This window comes from Arachis ipaensis, chromosome B01 (assembly GCF_000816755.2).
Source record: "Arachis ipaensis cultivar K30076 chromosome B01, Araip1.1, whole genome shotgun sequence".
Lineage (NCBI taxonomy): Eukaryota > Viridiplantae > Streptophyta > Magnoliopsida > Fabales > Fabaceae > Arachis > Arachis ipaensis.
The window spans coordinates 124,676,592-124,686,759 of record NC_029785.2 but is presented as its reverse complement, the minus strand read 5'-3'; the positions used below and the strand labels follow the sequence as shown (position 1 = coordinate 124,686,759).

Here is a 10,168-nt window from a genome sequence, read left to right as displayed (position 1 = left end):
ACAATTTTTTAAAATTTAATCCATTCATGTTTATATCTTTTTTTAATATTTAAAATTTTATTAAATCACACAATCTCAACAGCTTTTCGAAATCTAAACAGCTTTTTGAAATAAAATCTTAACAACTTTTCAAAATTCAATCCATTCATATCTATATCTGTATCTATAAATACATACTATCACTCTCTATGTATTATCTATTATTTCTTCAAAGGAAGAGTGTGAAAGCAGCATAACAGAAAAAATGTGGCTCCAAAAGAATTCAGTTTTTCTGTTATCAGCTTTAATTCTCTTTTCTCTTTTACAAGTTTCTACTGGTACTGCTTTTGAACCTAAAAAGGTTAGCATGCCTTTATGTTACTCTTACTCATTCACTGTTCTTCTCTTTTATGTTTTTGTTTTGTTACAGTAATGTGTTATATTTATTTATTAGTTTTTTTCCTTTTTTTTTATTGATGAAAAACAAAAGTCATACATAGTATACTTGGGATCACATGAGCACGGTGAAGCAGCTACAGATGCTGATTTTGATAGAGTTACCGAAGCTCATTATGATTTTCTTGGATCCTATTTGGGAAGGTACTTAATATTCACTAATCAATATTTAATACTATTTGAACGTATTAATACTGAATATTATGTGTAAAAATTTGACGTGTATTAATTGTTATGAAGTTCCGAGAAAGCACAAGAAGCAATGATTTATTCTTACACAAGGCATATCAATGGCTTTGCTGCAATGCTCCGAGATGAAGAGGCTGCTGAAATTGCAAGTAAGATCTTAATAAAGTGGTTGATAGTAAACAGAAAAAGATTTAAATTTTAATCTTACCCAAAATTACTGTGATATTTTTATATAGAACATCCAAAGGTTGTGTCGGTGTTCTTGAACAAAGGAAGGAAGTTACACACTACACGTACGTGGGAGTTTATGCTAATGGAGAAGCAAAGTGGGGTGATTAGCCCTGCTTCAGTGTTTAGCAAAGCCAAATTTGGTGAAGATACCATAATTGGAAACTTTGACACTGGTAAATTTTACATCTTTCTGCTATAATTCTCTTTTATTTCCTTGTAACACATCAATTTTAAAAGTGACTAATAAAAGTATCGTATACTCTATTATCTGTCCTTGTTCCATGGCAATCTCGCTGTTTTTTTAAAAAATAATAGAGACAAAAAATATGTAATCACAATCCATTCTCTGAAAAGTATGATCTCTTTTGTTATGTAGCCGTGTAAATCACATTGTCGTGGACCCTTTAAATATTTGTGACATACAAATCATTCATTACCCCATCATGTTTCTCCTTTCCAATTTAATAAACCGTATTAACTAGCAAGTATTATACTATTAACTAGCAAGTACTATACTGTTACATGTAATAGTGTTTTTTTCCAATAGTTTATGCGCTGTGATTTCTTTCATTATTGTACATGCTTTTCATGAAAGTTTGATTAAAATTTACGTGTAGGTGTATGGCCAGAATCTCCTAGCTTTAGAGATGGGGGCATAGGTCCCATTCCTTCAAGATGGAAGGGATCCTGTGAGGGTGGTAGTCCTGACTTTCATTGCAACAGGTGAGATTTTAACTTCTTTCTTTCTCGCCTTTTATTGATACTGTTTAATGTTTATTTACTCTCTCATTTTATTCTCTCTGTAAAGAACAGTACTAGAAATCTTAAAAAGTTATGCAAACACGTAAAACAGTAACAGAAATTTAACCATATCCTGATTACAGGAAGCTGATAGGAGCAAGGTACTTCAACAAAGGGTATGCTGCAAATGTAGGGGCAAGTGTACTGAAGAACGGTACTCTTAACACGGTGCGAGATTATGAAGGTCATGGATCACACACACTATCAACATTAGGTGGAAACTTTGTCCCCGGCGCTAACGTCTTCGGCTTTGGCAATGGAACCGCGGAAGGCGGCTCTCCTAAAGCTCGAGTGGCTACTTACAAGGTTTGTTGGCCGCCAGTTAACGGCAGTCAGTGCTTTGATGCTGATATCATGGCGGCTTTCGACATGGCTATACATGATGGTGTGGACATTCTTTCCCTCTCCCTTGGAGGGGATCCCGTTGACTACATTGAAGATGGTCTGGCCATTGGCGCATTCCATGCTTTCAGAAAGGGAATCACCGTCGTGTGCTCTGGTGGCAATTCGGGACCAAAACCAGGATCTATCTCCAACGTTGCGCCTTGGGTATTCACCGTAGCTGCAAGTACCTTGGACAGGGAGTTCGATTCTGTTGTTGAACTCGAGAATGGAAAGAACTTTACGGTAACAAACACTACCTTAGAAAAAAGATTCAATTTTTTATTCCATATCAATTCTAATCTTATATATACTTTTCAGGGTGCAAGCCTTTCTAATGCTATGCCACAAAAGAAATTTTACCCACTCATCAATGGTTTAGATGCAAAATTGGCTAATGCAACTGATGGAGACGCGTAAGAATCCAATAACCTATTTCTTGAATTCAATTTTCGAAAGTCTGGAAGACATAATAAACTTTTTCTTGTGTTTGTGGTTGTGGTGCAGTATTCTGTGTAAGATAGGAACAATTGATCCAGAGAAGGCGAAGGGAAAAATATTGGTTTGTAGTAGAGGCCAGACGGCAAGAGTGGAGAAGAGCTTTGTGGCTATGGAGGCTGGTGCAGTTGGAATGATTCTTTGCAACGATGAGGCCAGTGGTAATGAGATCATCGCTGATCCTCATTTCCTTCCAGCATCACAGCTCACTTATGAAGATGGCCTGCAAGTTTTTGCATACCTCAATTCTTCCAAGAATCCGATGGGATATATTGCTCCACCGGAAACCAAGTACCATGTGAAACCTGCTCCATTCATGGCATCATTCTCTTCCAGAGGGCCTAACAAAATCACACCTGAGATCCTTAAGCCTGACATCACGGCCCCCGGAGTCAATATCATTGCTGCATATTCGGAAGCAGCTAGCCCCACAGAAATGCCCTATGATAAGCGCAGGGTTCCATTTATCATAATGTCTGGAACATCTATGTCCTGCCCTCACGTCGCCGGAATCGCCGGTCTTCTCAAGACACTCCACCCTGAATGGAGTCCATCAGCTATCAAGTCCGCCATCATGACCAGCGGTATTATATGTATTGTTTGATATATTTATTTAAATAACTAATTATCAATTGATTATTTAATTTAATTTTCTGGTGGTGTACCTTTTCAGCTAGGACAAGGGACAACAAGGGTGAGCCAATGCGTGATGGGACGGATTTTAAAGAAGCAACACGGTATGCATATGGTTCTGGTCACGTGAGACCAAATCGCGCCATGGACCCTGGCTTGGTCTACGATACAACCATAGATGATAACCTCAACTTCTTATGTGCCCTTGGTTACAATCAGAACCAGATCATGGCATTCTCCGGGGCTCGTCATCATGAGTGCCCTGATGCAATGAGCGTCTTGGATTTCAACTACCCTACAATAACGGTTCCGACGCTGTATGGTTCAGTTAATGTGACACGCAGGGTGACGAATGTGGGTTCGCCAGGGACTTACTTTGCAAGGCTCCACACTCCTTCGGGGCTTTCCATTTCCGTGACTCCCAAAGTGTTGAAGTTTGAGAGCGTGGGTGAAGAGAAGAGTTTTAAAGTCGCAATGGAGGTTACTAAGCCAGGTCCCTCTATAGGCTATGCGGTCCTGACTTGGTCCGATGGAAAGCATTATGTCAGGACTCCAATCACCGTTGGTGGAATCAAGGGCAACAAGGGTTAATTAGATATTTAGATTTTAGTTATGCAAATAGGTTATTAGGATGACATTTCTGTTTCATTTCTGTTCCTATTTTCATTTTTTCTTTTCTTTATATTAGCTTAGTTGTCACTTTTCAGCAATGATCCGTAGGTTGAAAAACAAATGGAAATTGAATAGAATAGAATCGTGACTGTTTTTATTTATTAATTATTACTACGCTCTTCGTCTATTATACATTGCATGATGAAGTACATTTGACCCTAGAAAGTACATTAAAGTATGCATTGAGTTAAGTTTAAATAAAAGGAAGCTGGATTAAACAAGTCAGTATTAATTCATATGAGATAAATAAAAATATTATTTAATATTTATACACTAAAATTAATTATTAAAATTAATTATTAATATATTTATATTTAAATATATATTATATTAATAATTGATTTTAATATGAAATATAACATGCAAGTGCACATTTAAGTTATTTTTGAAAAAATAGTTTAAATAATAAATAATTATATTAAAAATAGTTTATAAATAAATTATTTTGTATTTGAATTTTTAATTTTAAAAATATTTATTTTATAAAAATAATAATATTATAAAAAAAATCATTTTTAAAATTTTTTTTAATAAATTTTTAAATAATTTTTTAAAAAATTATAATTTAATTTTTAAAAATTACATCAAATATTAATATTATTACTTTTCATAAATTAAAAACTCAAAAAAATTATTTTTAGAATTTTCAAACGGACCTAAGTGAGGGCGTGAGGCGTGTGTACTGTGTAATACAAAATTCCGCATGGGGCAGCCACGCTGGCAACTTTGACAGCCATGACAAGCTCAGGCGCGCGTCACGCGTGAAATCGCGTGATCGTAGTTAATTAATAACCCCGTAATTAGCATAGCATCACTGTTTTCCCCTTTCCGTTTTTGTTTGGTTTTCCCCCTCAGTCAGTTGCCGTTTGCTAATAGTGATTAGTGACGCAATACAATCCCCGCTTGAAATGAAACCCAACGTTATTAATGACCAATAATTTAAACAATAATAATAATAATAATAAATATTCAGTAGTAGCAGTAGACAGTAGTGAACTAGTGATTATGGTGATATCTCTCTTCGTTATCCATCAATTAGATTAGGTTGTTATAGATGCTGCTATATGCTTGAGCTGAAGGTAGTTGTGGTTCTCTCTCTCAGTCTCAGGCCACAAACACAAATAAATAGATAAATAAATAAGGCCATTTTCTGGTGGAACGGGTCTTATTTCTCCTTTTGCGTTTCAGACCACATGTCTCTCTCTATCTCTCTTTCTCTCCGTGGCATGTGTTGCGTTTTGCCCTCTCTCTCCGCCAACTCAGTGTAACCGTAATTGCTTCTATTTTCCTCACATTTGTAACATCTCGGATAGAATCTGTGCCATCTCTACAGTAACGCGTGTCTCTCTCTCAATCATTGTAGTGGTTGGTTAGTTATGCAACAAAATTATTGTAAGAAACTCACTCTCTGAGGGGATTTCATGATTTGAGTGGAGATGGAGATCGTGGCCACTAGAAACATTCTGCTCTTCTTGCTCTGTGTTACTGTTGTTGCTCCAATTCTGCTCTACAGCTACCCCTCAGGTCAGTTATGTTCCTTATCTCAACTTGCTCAGTCTCCTTTTCCTAACTCCCTTTATATTTTTAATTTTTTTTTTTAATTTTCCAGCTGAGCAAGAGCTTGTTCAAGATGTTCCTGCTTTTGTAAGTCATAAATCCATGTCCATCCTTTGAAATTTGGTTTCACTCTAAGGAGATCTATCAAATTCTCGATTTTCTTTCTTGTTTCTGTATCAGGCTAACAATGCAGCGGACTCTGCCCGTTTAAATCTACTGCCCGAGGTAAAACTTTGATCCTTCCTATTCTCTCACCATACCTTGGTAGAAGTTTTTAATTTTCTGCACAGTAATTGATGATTTATGGTTCAATAGGAAACTTCAACCGTCCTTAAGGAACCAATTGGGGATGTACATACCGATGACTCCACCAGCATAAAGAAATTGCCTCATGGTACTGTATATTTGTATCTGCCTCTTCTCTTTTTTAATTGTTTATTGTTATCGACTTATTGATGTCCTTTCTATATGTTTGGTTGGCTGGTCCTAGACTTGCAAATGGGTGAATCTAGGGAGCATTCATCTGGCAGGGTATTGTCAGCTACAAATGAAGGGGAAAACCCCATCAAACTAGTTATAGATGGAATCAAGCAAGGAAATCAAAGCAACTACCTGGAGAAAACGAATGCAACCAGTGATAATGTTAATCCAGAAGATGCTATTGACGTTGATGACAGTGATGGGAAACTTGCATCTGAAACTACGGTAAGGTGATATATTTGCCTCTTGATATTTCTTTCTCTTTAATTTTGGGTTGCAAAAGCTTCAGTACTCACTAGGTTTCTGCTCATGCTAAGATCTTTATACATGCCTGTGTATAAGGAAGTTGGTGGTCCATCATTTTACGAGACATAACATTTAGTATAATGTGTAGCAGTGTAGGCTTGTATCTCCATGACGAACACATCAGACTTGTATCCGTTTCTAGTTAAGACATATTTTTATACAGGGTATGATACAATCATGTTGGTGCATAGACAATGTTGGCATGATGATTAGGTTCCCTCTTCACTTTTGGTGTTGGCTTTCAACATTTTAAGCTTATTACCTCATTGTCCAAACACATATGTTAGAAGATTACACTAGTAGATTGTTAGAAGTTTGACCCAAACGCTCACGCTTGGTTATATTCTTTCAGACTAATAAACAAGAGCAAAAAACTCGTGAATCTTCTAGCAGAATAAAAAAGAAAGCACATGTGTCACCAGAATCGAACAACCAGAATGATGGAATACCATCTGATGCTCGGGTACGGCAACTAAAAGATCAGCTCATTCAGGCTAAGGTATTTCTTTCACTTCCAGCAGTAAAGAACAATCCCCAAATCACTCGGGAGCTTCGATTACGAGTGAAGGAAGTCTTACGAACTGTTGGAGAAGCAAGCCAAGATTCTGACTTGCCTAGGAAGTAAGTGTGCTTTTAATAATTCGTTTACACATGATTGCGTGCTTTACTGACTCCTCATAGCTCCTAAGTTTGTGATTTCATCTTTAAGTTTGTTCTCAGCTGCATCTAATCACACTGAGTAGCAATGTGCTATATTTTGTTCAGTCTTAACATATATATTTATTTTTATACTAATGCAGTGCGAATGAAAGAATGAAGGCAATGGAGCAATCATTGATGAAAGGAAGACAAATTCAAGATGATTGTGCCGGGGCTGTGAAGAAGCTTAGGGCTATGCTCCATTCAACTGAGGAACAGCTTCGTGTGCACAAGAAACAGACCGTGTTCTTAACACAATTGACGGCAAAAACATTGCCTAAAGGTCTCCATTGTCTTCCATTGCGCCTCACAACTGAATATCATAGTTTAATTCCTTCTCTACAACAATTTCCAAACCCCGAGAAGTTAGAAGACCCTCAACTATACCATTATGCAATATTCTCGGATAACATATTGGCAACAGGTGTTGTTGTGAACTCTACTGTTGCCCATGCAAAGGTAAATTATTTTTGCTGAGAATTTTTTCAACATGTTTTTGTTTGCCGAGAGTATGAAACAAAAAGAAATCTGGTATGGACGTGCAGCTGCATTACTATGTTTATACTTGGACTCAGACAGACCCTTTTTTTCTCATTCTATTTGGCCCCACAGTCCTATGATGTTTTAATATCAACAGGGAGCTTTTATTTCTGATTGACATCATTCAAAGCATTGCTTCTAATGTATTTGCAGGATGCCTCAAAACATGTTTTTCATATTGTTACCGATAGGCTCAATTATGCAGCAATGAGGATGTGGTTTTTGGCGAATCCACCAGGGAAGGCAACCATTCAGGTTCAGAATATTGAAGAATTTACATGGTTGAATTCAAGTTACAGTCCGGTTCTTAAGCAGTTGTCTTCTCCTTCCATGATAGATTATTACTTTAAGACTCATCAGGCAACTTCTGATTCAAACTTAAAGTTTCGAAACCCAAAGTATTTATCTATACTGAACCACCTCCGCTTCTACTTGCCCGAGGTGTTTCCAAAGCTCAACAAAGTGCTCTTCTTGGATGATGATATAGTTGTTCAGAAGGATCTGACTGCACTGTGGTCAATTGATTTGAAGGGAAATGTAAATGGTGCTGTAGAAACTTGTGGCGAAAGTTTTCATCGCTTTGATCGCTATCTCAACTTCTCTAATCCTCTCATAGCCAAGAACTTTGACCCTCATGCCTGTGGATGGGCATATGGTATGAATGTTTTTGATTTAGTTGAGTGGAAGAGGCAAAACATCACTGAGTTGTACCACAACTGGCAGAAGCTGGTAAGTAATGCACTGAGATTCATATGTAAAATTTCTTAGATAATTTTTCTTGTGGAATTAGTACAGTTGCAATATGCAATTTTTAGTTCTTATTTTAGTCTAAACTCTAAAACCTAGCGCGAGTCCATCCAATATGAAGTGACATGCACCTATTCTAAAATACCTGTCTTCTTTGTTTCTGATTTGAATTCAAACTGATTTTCGCTAATAAATTTAATTGACTTGCAGAATCATGATAGGCAACTATGGAAGTTAGGGACACTGCCACCTGGTCTTATAACTTTCTGGAAACGCACTTTCCCATTGAACCGAACTTGGCATGTCTTGGGTCTTGGCTACAACACCAATGTCAACCAAAAATTGATTGAAGGAGCTGCTGTGGTACACTACAATGGAAACATGAAACCATGGCTTGAGATAAGTATTCCCAAGTTTCGAGGTCATTGGACAAAGTATGTTGACTATGACATTGTATATTTGCGAGAGTGCAACATCAATCCTTAGATGGGTCTCATGTACATTTAAGCATCAAAGTTTTGTTGGTATTTGGCTGTTAGCTATGGTGCAGTGAGCCTTGTAGGTGTGCAATTCCATCTGTGTAGGACTTCTGTTTTTTGGTTTTCTTTTCTAATGGTCTTTATTCTTTTTGTATACATTTTCCTTCTTTGTTTATTAGTGTAATTTTGGATTGTGCCATAGAGGATTCGCATCCAAAATCAGTATCTCTGCATCTTTTGATCACATACCTGGAGAGATGTAAACTGCCAAAAAATGAAACTAGTCTTAAGTTGTTTCCTTCGGCAGTGGTTCTTCAAAATGACAAAAATCCCAGGGAAAAGAAAACTTCTCCCTTGTCTTTCCCCAAAACCAAATCAACTCTTTTGTTGAGTGGGATTATTTTGCTATACCTATATGTTGCAACCATTTATTGTTGACCCATCATTTTGTAACTTGGCCTTTCTTTTTATTGGCTTATTGCCATTGTGGAAGAAGACAAACAACATTATTTTTATTATGTAAAACAAGGCTTGAGTGTTGAGTAGCAGGTGGTTGAGAAATGCTAAACAGGGCAGACTCACTCAAATCAAGTGCATTACTGAGTGTGAACCACGTATTACGTACGTACCAAGTAGAGCGCAGGGGACCATGACTATGCATAATTCATGTCCGTACCAATACCATACACGGGGTGCATGGTTTGTGGTTACGCGGTAGAATTTGCATTGAATAACTGAGCACAGCTGCTGATCCAACAACACTGGTGTGTCTGATCTGATCACGTGGTGGTGGGGGTGAATGTGGGGGCCCTTATAAGACTTAGATTAACTGAAAGATTTGTCGTAGGATAGAACAACAATTGCTTGATTTGTGGGGCACATGAAATTGGAAGCACTTGCCATAGTTGCCAAATAGCCACTTCCCACTGCCACTTGTTCTACCTTCTTTTCAGGTGATGAGGGATTAGTTATGGGCCCCGTATTGGGCCTCAGCACGAGCATATCTAATTCTATTCCACTTCCACCTCTATGGTATGAACGCTAGATCCCTTCCCGGCTTCTTGTTTTAGATATTAGGTTTTTCTCTCTTGTGCGGAGCATTTGAGTTGTAAAGGTCAATTGGGTGCGACCTTGTCAATGACATACGTGGTTCATGGATGATAGATAGAGAGGTTGGCTGGCTTTGGGACGCTTTCTCTTTATTTTAATATCTTAGGGTCATTTTCGATGAATAAGGAATAGGAATGCGAAAGGGACAGGGACAGGGACAGGGGGAAGAAGAGTGCCGGAATATTATTTATATCTTGTAGTTAGTGCTGAGAGCATCGGAATATTACATTGGAAGATCCCATTTCTGGAGATAAATCCTAATACTAACTAGGATGCTTTGTCGTACTTTCACTCCTCCCACGTCGTTGGGATCATTTTCCTCAAACGCAATGAAATAAAACAAAGAAACAGCGCTGCAAGGGATAATGTCAAAACACTATCACAAGTTTCAATATATACGAGATCACTCG

The 10,168-nt window shown here is 37.5% G+C and overlaps 2 protein-coding genes across 3 annotated transcripts; both read left to right on the top strand.

Annotated features, from left to right (window-relative positions):
- On the top strand, nucleotides 228-3,774 carry LOC107613445 (subtilisin-like protease SBT5.4). Its single transcript, XM_021103521.1, has 9 exons — nucleotides 228-340; nucleotides 470-579; nucleotides 676-773; nucleotides 861-1,028; nucleotides 1,473-1,578; nucleotides 1,740-2,283; nucleotides 2,359-2,453; nucleotides 2,545-3,119; nucleotides 3,209-3,774. The coding sequence occupies exons 1-9, from the start codon at nucleotides 245-247 to the stop codon at nucleotides 3,757-3,759; spliced, it is 2,343 nt and encodes a 780-aa protein (XP_020959180.1). The 5' UTR covers nucleotides 228-244; the 3' UTR covers nucleotides 3,760-3,774.
- LOC107637089 (probable galacturonosyltransferase 4) lies at nucleotides 4,804-9,058 on the top strand. Of its 2 annotated transcripts, XM_016340541.2 has the most exons (10): nucleotides 4,804-5,110; nucleotides 5,204-5,364; nucleotides 5,450-5,484; nucleotides 5,578-5,622; nucleotides 5,713-5,791; nucleotides 5,888-6,102; nucleotides 6,536-6,804; nucleotides 6,984-7,341; nucleotides 7,576-8,151; nucleotides 8,380-8,655. In XM_016340541.2, the coding sequence occupies exons 2-10, from the start codon at nucleotides 5,277-5,279 to the stop codon at nucleotides 8,653-8,655; spliced, it is 1,941 nt and encodes a 646-aa protein (XP_016196027.1). In that variant the 5' UTR covers nucleotides 4,804-5,110; nucleotides 5,204-5,276. The 2 variants fall into 2 exon arrangements, with proteins under 2 accessions (XP_016196027.1, XP_020959184.1); XM_021103525.1 differs by having other exon boundaries at nucleotides 4,820-5,364; nucleotides 8,380-9,058.

Coding starts and splice junctions, on each gene's coding strand:
- LOC107613445 (XM_021103521.1), top strand. CDS start 245: ATGTGGCTCCAAAAGAATTCAGTTTTTCTGTTATCAGCTTTAATTCTC. Junction 774..860: donor AGAGGCTGCTGAAATTGCAA/GTAAGATCTTAA, acceptor ATTTTTATATAG/AACATCCAAAGGTTGTGTCG. Junction 1,029..1,472: donor AATTGGAAACTTTGACACTG/GTAAATTTTACA, acceptor ATTTACGTGTAG/GTGTATGGCCAGAATCTCCT.
- LOC107637089 (XM_021103525.1), top strand. CDS start 5,277: ATGGAGATCGTGGCCACTAGAAACATTCTGCTCTTCTTGCTCTGTGTT. Junction 5,365..5,449: donor GCTCTACAGCTACCCCTCAG/GTCAGTTATGTT, acceptor TTAATTTTCCAG/CTGAGCAAGAGCTTGTTCAA. Junction 5,485..5,577: donor TTCAAGATGTTCCTGCTTTT/GTAAGTCATAAA, acceptor TTTCTGTATCAG/GCTAACAATGCAGCGGACTC.